This window comes from Salvelinus fontinalis, chromosome 3, assembly GCF_029448725.1.
Source record: "Salvelinus fontinalis isolate EN_2023a chromosome 3, ASM2944872v1, whole genome shotgun sequence".
NCBI classification, from domain to species: Eukaryota; Metazoa; Chordata; class Actinopteri; order Salmoniformes; family Salmonidae; genus Salvelinus; species Salvelinus fontinalis.
This window is the reverse complement of record NC_074667.1, coordinates 63252176-63273380: the sequence shown is the minus strand read 5'-3', so window position 1 is coordinate 63273380 and position 21205 is coordinate 63252176. Positions and strand designations below refer to the sequence as shown.

At 40.8% G+C, this 21205-nt stretch overlaps 2 protein-coding genes across 3 annotated transcripts; one reads left to right on the top strand and one right to left on the bottom strand.

The window, feature by feature from the left end:
* Window positions 1-395: 395 nt before the first annotated feature.
* On the bottom strand, window positions 396-16184 carry shoc2 (SHOC2 leucine rich repeat scaffold protein). Of its 2 annotated transcripts, none has more exons than XM_055917775.1 (2): window positions 16078-16184; window positions 396-1225 (listed from the first exon to the last, which is right to left on the bottom strand). In XM_055917775.1, the coding sequence occupies exon 2, from the start codon at window positions 807-809 to the stop codon at window positions 525-527; it is 285 nt and encodes a 94-aa protein (XP_055773750.1). In that variant the 5' UTR covers window positions 810-1225; window positions 16078-16184; the 3' UTR covers window positions 396-524. The 2 variants fall into 2 exon arrangements, with proteins under 2 accessions (XP_055773750.1, XP_055773752.1); XM_055917777.1 differs by lacking the exon at window positions 16078-16184 and adding an exon at window positions 15587-16014.
* Window positions 16185-19729: 3545 nt separating this feature from the next.
* bbip1 (BBSome interacting protein 1) lies at window positions 19730-21193 on the top strand. Its single transcript, XM_055917778.1, has 3 exons — window positions 19730-19840; window positions 20061-20125; window positions 20631-21193. The coding sequence occupies exons 2-3, from the start codon at window positions 20080-20082 to the stop codon at window positions 20792-20794; spliced, it is 210 nt and encodes a 69-aa protein (XP_055773753.1). The 5' UTR covers window positions 19730-19840; window positions 20061-20079; the 3' UTR covers window positions 20795-21193.
* Window positions 21194-21205: the final 12 nt, after the last annotated feature.

The following is a 21205-nucleotide window of genomic DNA, read 5'->3' as shown; positions in this document are numbered from 1 at the left end:
AGTTGGGGTATTATATATATATATATATATATATATATATATATATATATATATAAGACAGATTGTTCAGCAGTCTGATGGCACGCACTGCTTTAAGTCACTTTGGGTTAAAGTGTCTTCTAAATGGCATATATTACAGGTTTGTTTCTGCAAATAAAAGTCCTAGGCGGGCTTTTTTCAGGCTGCCCATGTCCAAACAGTTACACCCCCCCCCCCCAAAAAAAACATGTTTATTTATTTACACACACATACATATATACATATATATATTTGCAATGCTATGGTCAAGGGTTTTGTTTTGTGAAGTTGCCGAGATGATATAGATATATATATATCGGCAACTTCACAAAACAAAACCCTTGACCATAGCATTGCAAGCGCTATGCTCTACAAACTACCACATAGGAACACAAAATGTGTCTTATTAATATGCGTTTCGATAAAAAATATATTTTCAACCACAAATAATGTGTACGTTATGATACGTTAGGCTGTGTGTTTTATAATAAAGTATCTTCATCTCATCATACCTCGGCGTTGCTGGACTTCTTGCGCGTCCCCGGAGCCGGGTTGGGCCTCTTTATCGTGTTGTCCACGGAGAAGGCGACGGCGGGCGACGCGGAACCTGCATCCTTCTTTCCTTCTTTGGCATCTTTCCCTTTGGCCTTGGGATCCTTGCCGCAGTCTTTGCCGCCTAAGCCAGCCAGGGCCGCCTTGGCCTCTTTTTCCCTTTCTTTCCCTCCTGTCGGACCTCCTTTCAGGTCCTTCTCTTTCCAGTCTTTGTCTTTGTTACCTAAAGTACTACTCATGGCGTGATTGTCGGTCCCCCTGCGGAGTCTCTCATGGGACCGCAACACCCCAACTATCACTCTCCTTGGTTCGTTTGGAGTTTTCCCTCAAAAAAGCAGTCAACCGACAAGTAGGCGTGGAGAGGGATAAGATTAGGAGACGACCTTTATAAACACACCAGCTGATACATACCTGTGTAGGCCTATACATTTACTTCACAAATAAATCCCTGTGATCCAAGCGGTTCCTTTTCTCTTTTTCGTTTCTCAGAACGCCATAGGGGAGTAAATCCTTTGAAGCTGTGACTTGACAGGAGTGGTGGTGGCAGCCATGGGCCACCTAGTTGTTTGAACTGTAGACGATTCCCCTCAGGTCGGTTTGAAGCCAGTTCAGACTAGAAAGGTCAGAGGTTCTCATCCTTTGGGCTTTTTGAATGCTGTTGAATAAAAGATAGACAATGAGTCAAAAGGCTGTTCAACGTGATCATATTTGAAATGACGAGTCAAGATCACATTTGATATCTTAGTGAATAGCGGTAAAAGATATCTATAAAAAAGGAGGCAGATGGATGATATTTTAGGCCGATATTCAATATCATTAAAGGGGCAATCAGCAGTTTCTACATTCATTTTGGACTAATGATATGTACCCATTGATTCTTGATGAATATAAACGTATAAATGCCTCATAAGCTTAATTCAACTGTCACACCCCAACAGAACCCAAAATAAGCTTATTTCACTCCAATGTTTGTAAACAAACACTATATAGCCTCAAACCATGGTTAAAACTAATTTTGATATCATGGATGACCAATCCTTGCATCCAAAGCTCGGTCTATGAATTTGAGAGTGATTCAATGTCTCCAGCCCCATGCCTCAGCTTTTTACCGAACCAGGGGTGGGGAGTAGGCATTACTATTGTTTCTACTACCGATTGCCGCTTTAAAATGTGAACATTTTGATAACAGAATTTCCCCAAAGAGCCATGTACACATTAATGTATCAATTTTAAAATCAAACAATACATTACTTTGCTTTTACCAATCTAACTACTAAAACATAATGGTAATAATTTTATTTGAATGGTAAATCTCTTGATAAAATGTAAATGAAGATGGCATATGCCTACTCACAATACAAGTAAATGCATATTCAATAGGGGTGTGTGCATGCATCGAGTTATTGAGCTAGATTTGGCTGATCAGTGGAGTCAGATACCTTATTTACATAAGTATTCAGACCCTTTGCATAGGTGCATCCTGTTTACATTGATCCTTGAGATGTTTCTACAACTTGGAGTCCACCTGTGGTCAATTCAATTGATTGGACATGATTTGGAAAGGCACACAAGGCCCCACAATTGACAGTGCATGTCAGAGCAAAAACCACACCATGAGGTAGAAGGAATTGTTCGTAGAGCTCAGAGACGGGATTGTGTCGAGGCACAGATCTGGGGAAGGGTACCAAAACATTTCTGCAGCATTGAAGGTCCCAAGAACCCAGTGGCCTCCATTCTTAAATGGAAGAAGTTTGGAACCACCAAGACTCTTCCTAGAGCTGGCCACCCCGCCAAACTGAGCAACCGGGGGAGAAGGGCCTTGGTCAGGGAGGTAACCAAGAACCCGATGGTCACTCTGACAGAGCTCCAGAGTTCCTCAGTGGAGATGGGAGAACTTTTCAGAAGGACAACCATCTCTGCAGCACAGTACCAAGAAATCCTTATCCAGAGCGCTCAAGACCTCAGACTGGGGTGAAGGTTCACCTTCCAAAAGGACAACAACCCTAAGCACACAGCCAAAACAACATAGGAGTGGCTTCGGGACAAGTCTCTGAAAGTCCTTGAGTGGCCCAGCCAGAGCCCGGACTTGAATCCGATCGAACATCTCTGGAGAGACCAGAAAAAAAGTTGTGCAAATCTCCATCCAACTTGATAGCGCTTGAGAGGATCTGTAGAGAAGAATGGGAGGAACTCCCCAAATACAGGTCTTCCAAGCTTCTAGCGTCATACCCAAGATGACTTGCGGCTGTAATCTCTGCCAAAGGTGCTGAGTAAAGCACTGAGTAAAGGGTCTGAAATATCAGTTTTATTTTATGAATGAGCAAAAAAATCAATACAGTTTTTTTTTGCTTTGTCATTATGGGGTATTGTGTGTAGATGGGGGGGGGGGGGGGGGGGGGGGGGGGCGATTGAAGAATCAATTTTAGAATCAGGCTGCAACGTAAAACCTTTTTGGAAAAAGTCAAGGGGTCCGAATATACAATATATTAGCCTACTGATCAACAACATTTGCATAGAAGCATCACTCCGGCATGTAGGCACTGCTGTTAGTTTGAGGATATAAAATAACATCTATTCAATGTAAATGGGTCCAACGTAACTTCATGATTTGTGACCACGGATGCTGATGAAACGCTGAAATGCTTATGATGCTTATTTTTGTAATTTTCTGTGATCGGGAATTTTTTTTTCTTCTGTTGTCAGGACACAACTGTAAACAACTCACCTACCAGGACAAAATCCAAAACAACTCAATTGGCTAGTTCAGCCATCTGTCAAGAAATGGGCGGGTTCTAACTTGTATCCTATGCTACGATTGGATAGAGAGGCTGTAACTCCGTTTACTTCCACATCTCTTTCCATCGCTCATATCACTTGGTGCTGTGTACTGTTACTATAACAACTAGCTCAATGGCAATGGCATTTGCTACCAAGTCATAAATGTACATAATATCTAACAAGGACAACGAGGGTAGGGGGAAATGTCTCGTTGCCGAAAATGGTGCATGTGTAAAAATAATAACCAGCTAATGTTAGGAGCTAACAGCCAACGTAGCTAGCTATCTGATATCTTAGAACCATGCTTATCTAGCCAGCTAGCTAGCATAGTAGCTAATATAGCTAGCTAACACCACAGATGAAATGGCTAATAATCGTAATCTTTGCTAACAGGTCACATAGCTATGTGCTTAGCTAGCATATTTATTTTTCATCAGGTGGGCTAGTTGAGAACAGGTTCTCATTTACAACTGCGACCTGGACAAGATAAAGCAAAGCAGTGCGACACAAACATACAGTCAATAACACAATAGGAAAAAAGTATATATACAGTGTGTGCAAATGAGGTAAGATAAGGGAGGTAAGGCAATAAATAGGCCATAGTGGCAAAATAATTACAATTTAGCAATTAAACACTGGAGTGCTAGATGTGCAGAAGATGAATGTGCAAGTAGAGATACTGGGGTGCAAACAAGCAAAAAATAATAACAGTATGGGGATGAGGTAGTTGGATGGGCTATTTACAGATGGGCTATGTACAGGTGCAGTGATCTGTGAGCTGCTCTGACAGCTGGTGCTTAAAGTTAGTGAGGGAGATATGAGTCTCCAGCTTCAGTGATTTTTGCAATTCGTTCCAGTCATTGGAAGGAAAGGCGGCCATAAAAGGAATTGGCTTTGGGGGTGACCAGTGAAATATACCTGCTGAAGCGCGTGCTACGGGTGGGTGCTGCTATGGTGACCAGTGAGCTGAGGCTTTACCTAGCAAGACTTATAGATGACCTGGGGCCAGTGGGTTTGGCGATGAATATGAAGTGAGGGCCAGCCAACGAGATTATACAGGTCACAGTAGTGGGTAGTGTATGGGGCTTTGGTGACAAAACGAATGGAACTGTGATAGACTGCATCCAATTTGCCGAGTAGAGTGTTGGAGGCTATTTTGTAAATGACATTGCCGAAGTCAAGGATCGGTAGGATAGTCAGTTTTACGAGGGTATGTTTGACAGCATGAGTGAAGGATGCTTTGTTGCGAAATAGGAAGCCGATTCTAGATTTAACTTTGGACTGGAGATGCTTAATGTGAGTCTGGAAGGAGAGTTTACAGTCTAACCACACACCTAGGTATTTGTAGATGTCCACATTTTCTAAGTCAGAACGGTCCTGAGCAGTGATGCTGGACGGGCAGGCAGGTGCTGGTAGTGATCGGTTGGAGAGCATGCATTTAGTTTTACTTGCATTTAAGAGCAGTTGGAGGCCACAGAAGGAGTGCTGTATGGCATTGAAGCTCGTCTGGAGGTTAGTTAACAGTGTCCAAAGAAGGGCCAGAAGCATACAGAATGGTGTCATCTGCGTAGAGGTGGATCAGAGAATCACCAGCAGCAAGAGCAACATCATTGATGTATACAGAGAAAAGAGTCAGCCCGAGAATTGAACCCTGTGGCACCCCCATAGAGACAGCCAGAGGTCCGGACAACAGGCCCTCCGATTTGACACACTGAACTCTATCTGAGAAATTGTTGGTGAACCAGGCCGAGGCAGTCATTTTAGAAACCAAGGCTGTTGAGTCTGCCGATAAGAATGTGGTGATTGACAGAGTCGAAAGCCTTGGCCAGGTCTATGAATACAGCTGCAGTAATGTCTCTTATCGATGGCAGTTATGGTATCGTTTAGGACCTTGAGCGTGGCTGAGGTGCACCCATGACCAGCTCGGAAACCAGATTGCATAGCGGAGAAGGTACGGTGGGATTCGAAATGGTCGGTGGTCTGTTTGTTAACTTGGCTTTCGAAGACTTTAGAAAGACAGGGTAGGATAGATATAGGTCTGTAGCAGTTTGGGTCTAGAGTGTCACCCCCTTCGAAGAGGGGGATGACCGCGTCAGCTTTCCAATCATTTGGGATCTCAGACGATACGAAGGAGGAGGTTGAACAGGCTAGTAATAGGGGTTGCAACAATTTTGGCTGATAATTTTAGAAAGAGAGGGTCCAGATTGTCAAGCCCTGCGGATTTGTAGGGGTTCCAGATTTTGCAGCTCTTTCAGAACATCAGCTATCTGGATTTGGGTGAAGGAGAAAAGGGGGAGGCTTGGGCATGTTGCTGTGGGGGGTGCAGGGCTGTTAACCAGGGTTGGGGTGGCCAGGTGGAAAACATGGCCAGCCATAGAATAATGCTTACTGAAATTCTCAATTATCGTGGATTTATCAGTGGTGACAGTGTTTCCTAGCCTCAGTGCAGTGGGCAGCTGGGAGAAGGCACTCTTATTCTCATGGACTTTATTGTCCCAGAACTTTTTGGAGTTTGTGCTGCAGGATGCAAATCTCTGTTTGAAAAAGCTATCCTTTGCTTTCCTAACTGCCTATGTATATTGATTCCTAACTTCCCTGAAAAGTTGCATATCGCAGGGGCTATTCGATGCGTGCATGCATGTCCGGGCACGTTGACACAAGCCTTATTATTAGTGAATTAACTAAACAAATATTTTATTTTGGTCATAGTGTAAATTCCTCCATTTCTCAATACTGCACCTTCCTGTTGGAGTATGAGCCAGCTTGCTGCTGTGGTTGCTTTTCCCAGCTAGACATTCCTCAGCATTGTGCAATTAGAGCTAGGGCTATCATATCCTGGTATTTTTCACAGTACATTTTTTTCTGCATTTCCTGCACTTATTTGAGAATTTCCACACGGCCACATAGGGCTGCACAATACAGGCAACACATCTAAGCCTTATTTTTAACCAAATGTTGCAATTGTGATTTAGATCAAAACACTTGGGTGAACTGTTGGAATCATGGAAGTAGAATGTGGGAACTTAGAATACAGTGTTATTTGACATGACAACAAATGAAAATGCCCGGTAGGAGTTATTGTGACAGGGTAGGAACCAAAGTGTTAGTCAGCGTTTCCTAGGGGACCCCATAATCTTTGCTTACATTAAAAGTTCCTTCATGTAGCCAACATATTCATGCTTAGCCTATTCCTCTTTGATTTAGATACTGTTGCGCAAACATGGTGATTTAGGCCTACACCATCACTGTTATCAAGCTGTATTACCTAGCTTTGCCTCAGTACATTTATTAGCTAGCTAGCGAGCTAACTAGCGATTAGTGGCTAAAACTTGCTAAGAATAGACAAGCGCATAGTGTAATTATAGAACGCTTGAGAATTTACATTAAGCAAAATGTATCGCTGTCATCAAATGAAACAGCATCGTTGTCATCAACATTGTTGCATGTACTGCATTGACCATGCAGACTGAACAACAACAAATGCACTCCTTGAATGAAAGGGGGCGGGGCTAAGTCGGTGTGATAAGCGGCATGGAATGATAGAGCGGAGGGGGATGACTCAAGTAGAGGTGTAAACTATAAATATTTCCGTTACACACGCCATATCACATTTACAAACCAAACATACAAATACTGTTATAGAAGATTTAAAAAACGGTCCGTGGATCAATACCGGTATATAGTAAAATACGGTATACAGCCCAGCCCTATGTGCAGTGCTCGTGGCTCAGGCTGGCATAGCAGCAGCTTTGCATGTAGAGGGACTATCAGCAAAACTGATAGAGAGGGGCCGATAGAATAGAAAAGGCCAATATCATCCTGATACATCGGCTTGGGCGATTATCGGTCGTTCTCTAAATCCTATCATATTGACAACATTGCAATATTATTTGAGCTAGCTGGCTATACCAAAACTACAGTATTTTTCCTTCATAGCTTGTTCAAATCGAATTATATTTGTCACATGCCCTGAAGACAACAGGTGTAGACTTGAAATGCTTACTTACGAGCCCTTTCACACACAAAAAGAATTAACAAATAAGAAAAAAATGAAATACTAACAATAAAATAACAATAGCGAGGCTATATAAAAGGAGTAGAGGTAATATGTACATGTAGGTAGTGACTAGGCAGCAGCGTATGTGAACAGTGTGTCTATGCGACTGAATGTGTGGTGTCATAATGGGTGTGTGTGTTGGAGCGTCAGTGTAGTCAGTGTGTGGGTAGAGTCCAGTGAGTGTGCATAGAGTCAGTGCAATAATGCCTCTCCGTCTTTTTAAATAGGGAGACAATTTGTTTTCAGCACATTTCCATGACCGATCAAAATCGTTCTCATTGCTCTGTTGTCCCTCTGCAGCAGACAGAGGTGAGCAATAAATCACAATATCGAATCTACGGTGGACCCCATTTAGTCGACTGGTTGATTGGCTTTTGGTCGACCAAGTTTTTTTTGTCTAGCAGTAGCAAAAAATAAATAGATCATGGTGTACAAAACACCTGTCTGATTGGCACCTGAGTGGACTGATCCATTGTGGGGATGGCACAGTCCATCACTAAGACATATGCTACTGAAATTGTATATGGTTATATTATGTAAGAACAATGGTGCTACACTAATAAAAATAATAATATTTTATAACAAATGTGCCTTCTCCTGCATTGGATAGTGTTCGCTGTCCTCAGTTGTGAAACACATGAGCGCGTTGTTGAATTGGCACATTTTCCTAGACCATGTTGCTATGTGCATAATAGAGAAGTTAACCAGCATATTGGTGTTGAGAACAATGCTGAAGGCAGCAGCGAAGTTAGGAGACAAGAAAACTGCCCTTGCCTTAATCATCTAAGAAAAGTAAGGAGAGGAAAACAACTTAATTAGGTCTATAATCAAGAACCTAACTGTTAAATGTGGCTGGCTTTATAAATCATCCATACATACTACCGGTCAAAAGTTTTAAACCCTTGAATGACTAGGTGTTCTTTATTTTTTACTATTTTCTACATTATAGAATAGTGAAGACATCAAAACTCTGAAATAACATATGGAATATGTAGTAGCCAAAAGTGTTAAACAAATCTAAATATATTTTATATTTGAGATTCTTCAAAATAGCCACCCTTTGCCTTGATGACAGCTTTGCACACTCTTGGCATTCTCTCAACCAGCTTCATGAGGTAGTCACCTGAAATGCATTTCAATTAACAGGTGTGCCATGTTAAATTTTATTTTGTGGAATTTCCTTCCTTAATGCGTTTGAGCCAATCAGTTGTGTTGTGACAAGGTAGGGGCGTATACAGAATATATATTTTACCAAATAGGGCTCAAGTCCATAATATGGCAAGAATAGCTCAAATGTTTGGACACACCTACTCATTCAAAGGTTTTTCTTTATTTTTTACTATTTTCTAATAATAGTGAAGACATCAAAACTATGGCATAACACATATGGAATCATGTAACCGAAAAAGTGTTAAACAAATCAAAATATATTTCATATGAGATTCTGCAAAGTAGCCACCCTTTGCCTTGATGACAGCCTTGCACACTCTTGGCATTCTCTCAACCATTTCAATGAACAGGTGTGCCTTGTTAAAAGTTCATTTGTGGGATTTCCTTCCTTCTTAATGCGTTTGAGACAATCAGTTGTGTTGTGACAAGGTAGGGGTGGTATACAGAAGATAGCCCTATTTGGTAAAAGACTGTCCATATTATGGCAAGAACAGCTCAAATAAGCAAAGAGAAACGACAGTCCATCATTACTTTAAGACATGAAGGTCAGTTAATACAGAAAATGTCAAGAACTTTGACAGTCGCAAAAACCATTAAGCGCTATGATGAAACTGGCTCTCATGAGGTCCGCCACAGGAATGGAAAACCCAGTTACCTCTGCTGCAGAGGATAAGTTCATTGGAGTTACAAGCCTCAGAAATTGCAGCCCAAATAAATGCTTCAGAGTTCAAGTAACAGACACATGAACATCAACTGTTCAGAGGAGACTGTGAATCAGGCCTTCATGGTCGAATTACTGCAAAGAAACCACTACTAAAGGACACCAATAAGAAGAGGAGACTTGCTTGGGCCAAGAAACATAAGCAATGGACATTAGACCGTTGGAAATCTGTCCTTTGGTCTGATGAGTCCAAATTTGAGATTTTTGGTTCCAACCGCCATGTCTTTGTGAGACGCAGAGTTAGTGAACGGATGATCTCTGCATGTGTGGTTACCACCGTGAAGCATGGAGGTGGTGGTGAGATGGTGCTTTGCTGGTGACACTGTCAGTGATTTATTTAGAATGCAAGGCACACTTAACCGGCATGGCTACCACAGCATTCTCTAGCAATACGCCATCCCATCTGGTTTGCGTTTAGTGGGACTATCATTTGTTTTTCAACAGGACAATGACCCAAAACACACCTCCAGGCTGTGTAAGGGCTATTTGACCAAGAAGGACAGTGATGAAGTGCTGCATCAGATGACCTGGCATCCACAATCACCCGATCTCAACCCAATTGACATGGTTTGGGATAAGTTGGACCGCAGAGTGAAGGAAAAGCAGCCAACATGTGCTCGGCATATGTGGAAACTCCTTCAAGACTGTTGGAAAAGCATTCCAGGTGAAGCTGGTTGAGAGAATGCCAAGTGTGCAAAGCTGTCATCAAGGCAAAGGGTGGCTACTTTGCAGAATCTCAAATATAAAATACATCCATGTGTGTCATTTCATAGCTGATGTCTTCATTATTACAATGTAGAAAACAGTAAAAATAAAGAAAAACCCTGAATGAGTAGGCGTGTCCAAACTTTTGACTGGTACTGTGCATGTATTAGTAAAAAAAAAAAACATACATTTTCCTTTAACCCTACCACCCCTCCCGGAATTGGATTAAACTAATGAACGCCACCACTTAGGCTTCTACTTCCAGCTTATACGTACTATATACATTTTACAGACACAGTATATTTTACATTAGTTATATTTTGTTTGTCTTTAGTCCCATCCTTCAGCTCCACTCAACCCCTCCCATCAATCTCTGAACATCATTCGGTTGATTTCTATTTGCCATATGTTGTTTTTTTGTAACTTATATTTAACTAGACAAGTCAGTTAAGAGCAAATTCTTATTTACAATGACAGGCCTAGGGACAGTGGGTTAACTGCCTTGTTCAGGGGCAGAACGACAGATTTTTAGCTTGTCAACTCGGGGATTCGTTCTTGCAACCTTTCGGTTAATGGCCTAACGCTCTAACCACGAGGCTACCTGCCTCCCCAGGCTGTAAGCCTAAGAGCTGTAGGGCTAAAAGCACCTCCTGTTTACTCATAATACCGTAACTTACTTAGGCCTATATTTCAATAGGCTACAGTACTGCATCAATAAATCATTAATTCCTTCATATCACAGCATACAAGGTCATTCATGATCTGAAATGCAATCAAGCATTTTAGTTTTAAAATAAAATATAGCGAGCCTTGAATAATTAGCGTAAACAAAACCGTTCCATTTCGGAAATTTCATTCACGGACGTTACAACAAACTCTGGTATGTTTATGATTTATTTTATGTTGTTTACATTCTTCCAAACAGTCAGAAAACTGTTTTTTGTAATCTAACAGCCCCTGTTTGGCACACATAATATGCACACACTGCTTGCTCCTTAATTTATTTTTCTTGATCTCCAGTATTTTCCATAACTAGTCAAACTCATTCCACACATCTGACTTCCCCTTTACCTACTGAGCAACCAGTAAACATTCCCCCGTTTGAGTTCGTCACGTCCTCTACATTCATTTTGCTGTAACGTGATAGTGTTCGGAGTTTGTTATAACCAATTATTGATGTGATTATGATATGCTATAGGTCAGGCCCTATTGGTCACGCGCATGCAATGCATACATGTGTCATGTGAAGACCGCAAGGATTGAGGGAATAGGGAATTTTTTTCCTAAACAAATGAAGGATTTCAGCAACGACTTTTCAGTCAGAAATGGCTGTATGTTGCAGCTTCAGCCACACGGACAGAACGTTAAACGCTGTCGATGTTCTGTGGTGGTCGCTGCAGCAGGGAGGATTGCGATCGGCCTCTAGTCATTTGTGTCTTAATTATTTCATTTAACAGTTTGCTTAAAGCATCAGACAAGCTCAGTGCGTATCTGATTTGATTAAAGCACATAGGATGTGTCTACATAATGGAAAAATACGTTATAAAATGTCAACCAAATAATTGGTCAAAAGAACAGACATCTCGGTTGACCAATATAGATTTGTTTTTCTTGGGGACAGCCCTAATCAAACCACATAGAATCGTGAGAATCACAATACATATCGTATCGGCACCTAAGTATCGTGATAATATCGTATTGTGAGGTCCCTGGCAATTCCCAGCTATATTAGTGAATAAGCTAGGCCATAGGCAACTTCAACAGGTTAAGTGAGATGACATTGTAAGCCAATGAATGTACTACAATAGCTACAAGTGATGTTGAGAAAACCTGGTAAGTAGGTTGGCCTGACTTAACCTAAAGATCATAAAAGACAAATTGACAACAAGTGTCAAGAGCTTCAACATCAAAATGATTGATATAAAACCAAAGTCTCTTGGTTCCTGTCTTTGTTCTGTCCATAGAAATAGATTATCTAGGAAGGGTTTGGAACCTCTACCCCTCATTCTAGTTCTGTGGTTCCATCTCACAGCCTGTAGTACAGTAGTAGCATCATTTGTTATTTGTATGTAGTAATATTCTACAGTATTATGCCTAATAAAGTCATTGTCTGTTATGCTCTAGGTGTATGTGTGTGTAGAAAAAGAGCAGGCTTGGCTACAGATCAGAGCTAAGGGAAAGGTTAGCACTGCTGCTGAGAGTAGGTGTTTGTGTCTGTCTAATCTTTGGGAGGGAGCAGTCTTCAAAGCATAATACTCAAAACCTATAGGGGTAAAAAGGGGTCCTGTTGATCCCCTTAATGACAAAGAGATAAGCTTAACGGCTCAATTTCTGCTGTTTTTATATCAAATCAATTCTGTAATAGCGCACCATTAAAAATGGTCAAAAATAACAAATATTGCTTTATTAGCAAAAAATCAAACAATAATTTGCTAGGGCTGTCGGAGTGGTCTGAGTGGGTAAACTGTAAACTTGCTGTTATTGGCAGAGGTTTGTAACTCTTTGTTATTTAGCTATTAATTAATTTCCCCCTGGTGATGTCATCAGGCAAGCTGAAACTCCACCCATGCAAAACCAAGTGATTAGAAGGTCCTGCGTAGATTGTATTTTCAACCAGCAACTATTAGGAAATAACAATTATCAAATGTGTTCACACTTTTACAGTGTGAATTTCATCAAGTGTTATACAATATTATACAAAAACTGAATGTTGACTACACAGGGTCTTTAACATTGCTGTGTAGGTACATTTTGTGCTGCTCTTCTAAGTATGTTGACTCAACAGAGAAGTATTTAGCAGCACTGACTTCACAGGATAACTGTGAACTCTATATTAGCCTAGTAATAAAATGAGAAAATAGATGGTGAATATTAAAGATACATAAAAACAAATGTGACAGACTGTATACTGTGAACTAGGCCTACAGCAAAGCATCAATCACTGAATGACCTCTGACTCAACCCAGATAATAATGAACTAAGAAAGGTGATGGATGTTGAATATCAAAATACATTACGGTATAAAATAATAGTTGGTTGTGTCAAAGCAGGCAGCTTCTTTGTGTTTTCTTTTGGGAATAATCTCTCAAATAGGGTTGTCACTAGTTGCCAAAAAGTCATAAACCCCGTGCCACAAAGTCACTGCTAAACTTAAGACAAAAATGCAAATATTTGTTTTCATGTAGAGTATTTTTACGATAAAGACAATTTTGACTTTGTGGCATTGGTAACTTGTGGAAACCCTAAAATAGAGTAAGTAGGCTATCACATCAATCATGTCTTGGATAAAGGCAACACAGCAGTGGGGTCTGGGGTTGCCTGGCGACTCATCCTGAATTTAACTATCATTCAGTCAGACTGCCATCGTAGAAGTCCTTTCTACTGACGTTAAAGTGAGGGGCGTTATACAAAACAAGCCATCTGCGATTGGATTGTCTCTAACCAATCAGAGTATCAAAAGCAATGACCATTTCTGAAACGCCGCTTTACCCACCTGTTCAGGCTCTGGCCACACCCATGGGTTACTGGGACCAACCATAACGGTTTGAACGTGTTCACATTCGAGAAGTCCTCGGGGAGGAGATCACATGCAGACTCATTGTGGAGAATACATTTTAATGGGCGTGGCGTTTGGCCAGAGAGATGTGGATTGGTCACCAGACATAGTCTGGAGTGCATCAAGTGTCAAAATCCCAACAATAAACATGGCAACGGCAAGCAAGAGAACTAACCTACTGGCCCTCACCTAAACAAGCAGTGGGTGTGATGTCATTGTTTGTTTATTCTTTTAATTCCTCTTCAAACCATAAAATGTACCCAAAGTTATGAAACAAACATGAGCTAGTTTAATAATATGCAGGTGACTGAACCGAAGGAGCACTCTCTCGCTCCCCCCCCCCCCCCCCCCCCAACTCCAGAAAAATTACTTGTGGGCGAAGTCATGCTGTAGAAAAAGCACATAAGGTCAAGGGTCACGGAGCTCAGCAACTTTCCATCACTGACTGACTAAATGTATCATTCCAGATTCCACTCCATGGAGAGGAACCAAAAGGAGAGGAACCAAGTTTGGGATGAATGACAGGCAGTGCAATAGATGATATACATAAAATGAGAAGGCTGGACACCAGTTTCCTCTGATTATTATGATGATCCAGCAGCACCCCCATATTTTGGAAATAAATATTTTGCTGTGAGCATGGGCATGGATGAGTGAGCCCATCATCATACCTGGTTTTTCAGTGTACCAGACAAAACAGGCTAATGAAACATAGTTCTGGAACAAAACCTAAACCCAACTGTCAATATTTAAATCCCTACAGTTTTCATGCCAAATCATAAACAAATCCTTAATTTCCTCCACCACCATCATAACCATCACTGTAGCTTTCCTCAATTCACGTGCCAATTGTTAAGCCTCTACTTGTATAATGTAGCCTACAGCCAGTTGGTGGACATCTTGGGCAAAGCAAGCAGTCACTACTACCAAGCCTGCCAAGTCTTCCCATGTTGTTGCGTCATGTTTGCTCAAGACTGGCCAATTTTCTTCATCTCTGTCCTCTCCCTTTGAGGATTGCATAAGTATCCTCATATATCATCATCATAGGAATAATGTTGGAATAACACATAGGTTTAGGCTTTGATATGATACAATCACTACAATTGTGCAAATACATTTAGCTGCCATATTTGTGATTGTTCCAAAGTCCTTAACCCCCAATCAATCTCCCCATGTCCACTCCTGAATGAATGACAGTCAGACAGTTTATTTCTGCTCTCTTTCCCATGCTTATCTTTTTTCATTTTACAAAGCATTTAGCTAACTAGGTAGGCTTAACAACTCTCTCACTAACTATCAAAAATGATTACAACCAATAGGCCTAATACTACGCAGCTCCTGTAATGTGTGTCTACATTTGACAGTGATGGAAAGAGATGCACTGGTGAGGTGGCAGGCAGCTACTAGCTACATAACCAGCCCACAGCACAAGCAGGATGTAACCGTGCCTATGACAAATCCGTGGAAAGAGAGATTTTCGATAAAACCGGTGCCACAGTTCGTGGAAGTCAAGTTACGTTCAAGATCACGATTGATATGCGTAAAAACGAGACGCAAGCCAGCCTGTGTGTGTGTGTGATACAGCAGCAAACGATGGGGTGGTCCTGCTGTTCTTGTCAACATACTAACCTTAAGTTGGTCAGTTAGCCAGCCTACGAACTGGCTAACATAAACTAGCTAGTTAGCTATTGATTGTTTGGGAAAAGTAGCCGCAAATAGCTATCTATTCTTAATTTAGTGTCACCCTTGTCGTGCTAACAAAATCTGTAAGCAAACTTGCTAAATCATTTCAACTGGTCATGAAGTCAAAAAACGAAACGTCAACACATCAAGCTAACTTCAGAAGCTAAGTGAGGCTGGCAAACATTTTTTTTTTGCAACCATTCAGTCAAACCGAGGAGCAAACAACTATGACAACGTCATATCTAGGTACAATTCTGGTAGAGGAAACAAATATCAGTCTCAGTAGCTAGATGGCATTCTTATTTATAAAAAGAAATTGCTAACGTTAACCTCCAAGCTCACATACCCGAGCGTTCTGAATGTGCGGTTCCCGTAGGCCCCACCAAAGCAGCTGTCAGACTTGGAACACCATCCCGAAAATCGTGAGCCTATCACGGGGAAATAAGCAAGCACGCAACCTCACTATCGCGCTGCTCAACCCTGTAGCTACCTTCTTCAACTGTAGTGACACCCAAATAATAACTACTATTATGTTAAACTCGTTAGTTTACAGATTGACACTTGGTCATTCAAGGCCGTTTTCTCGTCAAGCATTTTCGCAGCGCCCTTTTCTCGCTCTCGTAGTGAAATGAGGAAAAAATAAAACATTCTCAAAACAGCGGCCATTCCGAACGAAGCTTGAACAAAAGAGTGCGGTTCTCAGCCTACGGAAAGGCAGTACTGCGTCATCAACCAAGCTATGCGGATGACAAAAGGGACATTTAAGAAGCCTACTATAAAAACATCAGCTTGATTTAAAGGTATATTGAAAGGTATGAAATAATATAACTGTTTTACCTTCAGAGGTGTGACACTGCCATCCCTGCTTCCTCCTCTTTCCTACCACTGCTGTTGCTTGGGTCCCCTCCCTACCACCAAATTGCGTCACACGCATGCATTACCAATGTATCACGAGACTTACTTGAACAGAAAAAGGTGTTTGGGTGAGTGAAAGTGGTGAAAATGTGTAATTTAGCTACCTGACATATTTATTGTCATCGTAAAAGTCAGAAAACCCGGAATATAACTCAAAGCTTTTTCCTGAGAGTGAAAATTAATGTTTGAAGCAAGCATATATTGCCAGTAGGTTTAGTATAAAAAAATGTATATTCGTATTCAAACAGTCAGTTAGAATAATAATGCACATCCGAAGAGGTTGGATATGGTCTGCTCCATGAGCATCTATTTTAGCCACTACCAGAGCTGCCAACTCTCATGCATTGGCGGTGAGACACGCATTTGACTCTCTTCGCATGTTCTCACGGCACAGCTTTTATATCACACGCATTGAAAAGTACTGATTTTATTTGTTTAATTATTCCATTGTATAGACAGCGCGTTCACTTTTCAACTGTGCTACAAATCGTTTTGAAATCAGAGCATCTGCGCCTGCAATTTAATATCACGAGCAGAACCTTCTCTTGCCACAGCACAGTGAACAGCCGCACATTGAAGCATATGATTGGCCTAATTATGTAAGAGATCAAGGGGATTGGAGGCATGTTTTAAAGAAACCCCCCTCAAGATTTGAGTGGCGTCAAATAGAGAGAGCGAGAGACCACGTTCTGTGCTGAGGTGTGTGCGCCACGGTAGTTCGCAGTTTTATGTACAACGTCGTCAAGAAAATGAGGTTGCTGCTACTCCCGTCCCTATTGCAGAATGCAGCCTTTAGACAGCATGCACCAATGTCGATTTAATCCACGTTTGCATTAGTCCCCTCGTTTGGTGATTGGCATTTAGGCTGTGACAACGAACAGGCAGCAGACAGACCCACACAGTTTAAGTAGGGAAGTTTGTTATTGTGACCTAATTTGTAACTATAACAAATAATTTGGTCAAACAGATTGTGAACCCAACACTGTACGTTTGATTCAAGAGGGACAATAAATAGAACAATTATTTGGTTTTGGTGAAGGGGTAGATTTATGTGGTTTTCAGGAGATTGTATTATCTATTTACTTTATTTAGTCTGATCAGTGGAACAATTCTCATTCTTAACATTGGGCTAAATTGTCAGCAAGAACACTACTGTTATTCCCCACACGTTCATTCTGCTTCTTCCCAATTTTGCCAGTGTATTTAAATATTTGAAATCTGATATGCTGACCTGTGTCTTTGAAAATGATTTTTTATTTTTTTATTTCACCTTTATTTAACCAGGTCAGCTAGTTGAGAACAAGTTCTCATTTACAACTGCGACCTGGCCAAGATAAAGCAAAGCAGTGCGACACAAACAAAAACACAGAGTTACACATGGAATAAACAAACATACAGTCAATAACACATAGAAAAAAAGAAAGTCTATATACAGTGTGTGCAAATTATATGAGGCTATGTATTTTTCAGCCGTTCATGAACAGTTTTGAATAAGTCATACAAATAAGCATTCGATATTAAATGCTCCAGGAATCAAATATAATTTTTGACATTGTAGAATTGTGTGCATCAGTGGTGGTTCTAGCTTGTATGGCTCCCTGGACGAACCCCTGCACTAACAGTCATTTTTATTCAGACATTTTGAACAACAGAAATAAATAATCATAACATTTAAAACTATATAAATATATATACAAAAAGAAGACTCATAAATATCAAAAAGAAGTAACCAAGACAAATAGAAACAAATTGTAGTTTATAAATAAAAATAAAAAAGATATTTGAATTATTAAACTATTACCCTATTGCTAACAAAAAACACACAAATAAAACTAAATTATACAAATCCTATATCACACAAATAGAATAACACACTTATAAAGAAGAGAACCTGATTATTACACTGTTGCACTTCAAACAAGAAACACAAACTAAATTCCAGAACTAATTGCATTACTAATTACATTAGTACTGTACAAAGTTAGAGGGTGCGCTATTTGATAGATTCCCCGCCCCCCTACCTCTGGCTTCCAGTGGGGAGACCTGAGGTCCACCTACCCCCGCCCCCTTACCTCTGGCTTCCAGTGGGGAGACCAGAGGTCAACCTACCCCCTTCCATCTCGTACTTCTGAATGGGAGAACTTCCCAGGCAGTAGCCTGCCTAGCTCACAAACTAGCATCAGGGCACCCATTCTGACAAGGTTCATTGACCCACAGTCCCACATGGGGCTGTGGGTCCCATGTGGGCTGTGGGTCCCATATCATTGACATGACGTGCAAATGAGTGTTAGAAAACCGATCGCGCAAATGTCACCATTCGGAATAGTTGTTGTTTCTTTGTGTTTTTAAATTTTTTATTAAACATAATAATAATTGTGTGGGCGCCCCATGCCGCCCCCGGCAAGATGCCACCCTGGGCGGCTGCCCATGTCGCCTATGCCTAAATCCGCCACTGGTGTGCATGCTAGGCAGAGATGGTAGGGGGTCTCACAACTCATAAACGCATCATATCAAATTAATTTACGCCTACGAGTTGAAGATCCTTGGCATCATCTTACTATACATAGACAATATTTTTGTCTATGTAGAGTAAGATGATGCCACTGTAATTCAACTAGTAGGCATAAACCACCTGAATATTGATATTCATTCAATTTTTCTTGAAGGTTGGGTGATCTTGAAAAATGTATTGTTATAACAAGAACATTTTCAAACACCTAGCACTGTGAAAATATACAGGGTCAGGGGTGGCCAACCCTCTTGGAGAGCAAATTGAATTTTCTTCCAGCCTGATTTGAAAGAGAGTTCACCCAAATGACAAAATACAAATCTTTGTGTCCTTACCTTGAAAGCAGTCTATGGACAAGGAGACTGGAATCTATAATTTGGTTCCCCACTGCCATCAACCATTAACATGAACATTTCCTGTGGAGAGCCTTGGTGTAGTGGTACGTGTCCTTGGCACATGTCACATACACCTTTCCACCCGAGAACAGGGATCAATCCCTACTTCCAACCTTCCCACTGGCATTTGCCTGTCTCCCTATCTCATTTCATTATTGTCTGAACCAAGTGTCAAATTACTTTAAAAATATGTTTACAAAAATATTTGCATACTTTAAATGTCAAAGTAACAAAGTCGTTGAATTCTGAGAGCTCGTTTAATGTTCAAAGTCTCCTGTGGTTTTTATTATTTTATTTTCCAACCCCCCCCCCTATTGACCTAAGCCATGTCAAAATACATAGAATTCCAGGAAATTAGCTTTAAAATTGTAACATTTTACTGGTGGAGGACCCCCAGTTCCCATCTAGGGGTTGTGCCAGGAGGCAATGCAATTCACATAGCAAATCTCACTCCAAGCTTTAAAAGTTGGCAGCCATGCACTGCCTACCTCTACATATTACATATCTTCTGACTCCTTATTTTTTCTCTAGGCTAGATGAGATATGTTTAAATTAAATTATGTAAAGAAAATACGTGATTTATGTCTTTATCACATTCATATGATGTGTAGTGTTTTGAGATTTTATGAACTCAATAACTTCCAATTCTGCCCACCAGATGGCTGCAATGTGATGCACTGTTTCTAAACCGGGTCGTAAAACCGCAGAAGAAAACGCCAGCTGACAATCCCGGAAAGGGACATACATTGGTTTGTTTGGCAACCTGCATCTCTCAATTGAGGTAATGTTATGGTTATAAATCAATTTCGTGACGTTTTCGTGTAGATAACATTACGTACCTATATGATTGAAGAATGATGGATAAATATGTTTTGAATTATCAGTGACTAAATAAATCGTGTAGTAGCTAACTAAGCTCATTAACTACTGTTGCTAGCCATCTTATCGTGCCTTAATATTTTGTCAGATGCCAACTATAATTATTCATGCTTTTATTTCAGCTGGACCTAACAATACATAATGCCTGAAGTCAAATCGATGTTCAGAGAAGTGTTGCCCAAACAAGGTGAGTAACGACCATTATCAATAAAGACTGTGTGGTATAAATTAGCAATTTCGTCTATCTTGCAACTCAACACAGCCACCCTTCACTTCTGCAGTAACGTGAGATGCTCTAAAATACTGTAAACACATTCCTTTCAGAACCGATGTTATGTTCCTTCACGTTTTTACTCCTACTGAAAATACCTCTCTGCCATCTACTGTTGAAACCGGTCACTGACCCCAAAAGATACACCTACACATAGCCCACCATATTTTTTTCTTTCTACCTGAAAACTACAGTATGTTCAGTGGAAAACTGCACAGTGCTACAGGAGTATACCATGTTGATTTTATTGACCATAGTATTGAGTCTATTCTTGAAAGACAGTCTTGGTAAGTGTACGAGTTGGTTAATTCCTAGGCTTGTGGCATGCAGGAAAACCTGGGTTTGTCTTATTTTCTGTATGCATTCTGATAACTAGAAGACAAGCCTATAACTTCTCTTTTGGTTATGCTACCATCCAAAGGGCAGTTGTCCATGGAGGACGTCCCCACCATGGTGCTGTGTAAGCCCAAGCTGATGCCTCTGAAATCAGTCACCCTGGAGAAACTGGAGAAGATGCAACTGGAAGCCCAGGAGGCCATCAAGCAACAGGATCTGGCACTGAAAGAGCAGCAGGAGACACAGTAGACACACAATGGCAGCCCAAGGAGTAGTAGAGTCAGTAGACACAAAATGGACAATAGCCAGAGTAGTTTTATTATCAAGCAACAGGAACTGAATGAGCAGCAGGAGCCACAATGGAGGACAGTAGCTACACCAGTAGACACAAAATGGACTATAGCCAGAAGTTAAGATGGATACAATGGAGGGCAGAGGTTCACACTAGTCACAACCTAATATTGCAATATATTACTGTTGGCATCAATCTCAAGGATTATTTTGATTGCTGAGAATGTATGGGAAGTCTTATTTCTGAGAGAAGTTGAATTGGTGTTTAGGTAAATATAACATGTTGTGAACACATTCTTCAAATAAAACTAAGATTTATTTCCCCTTTGATGGTGTGATCTAAATCTAGTACCATGATTCTCAGGTCAT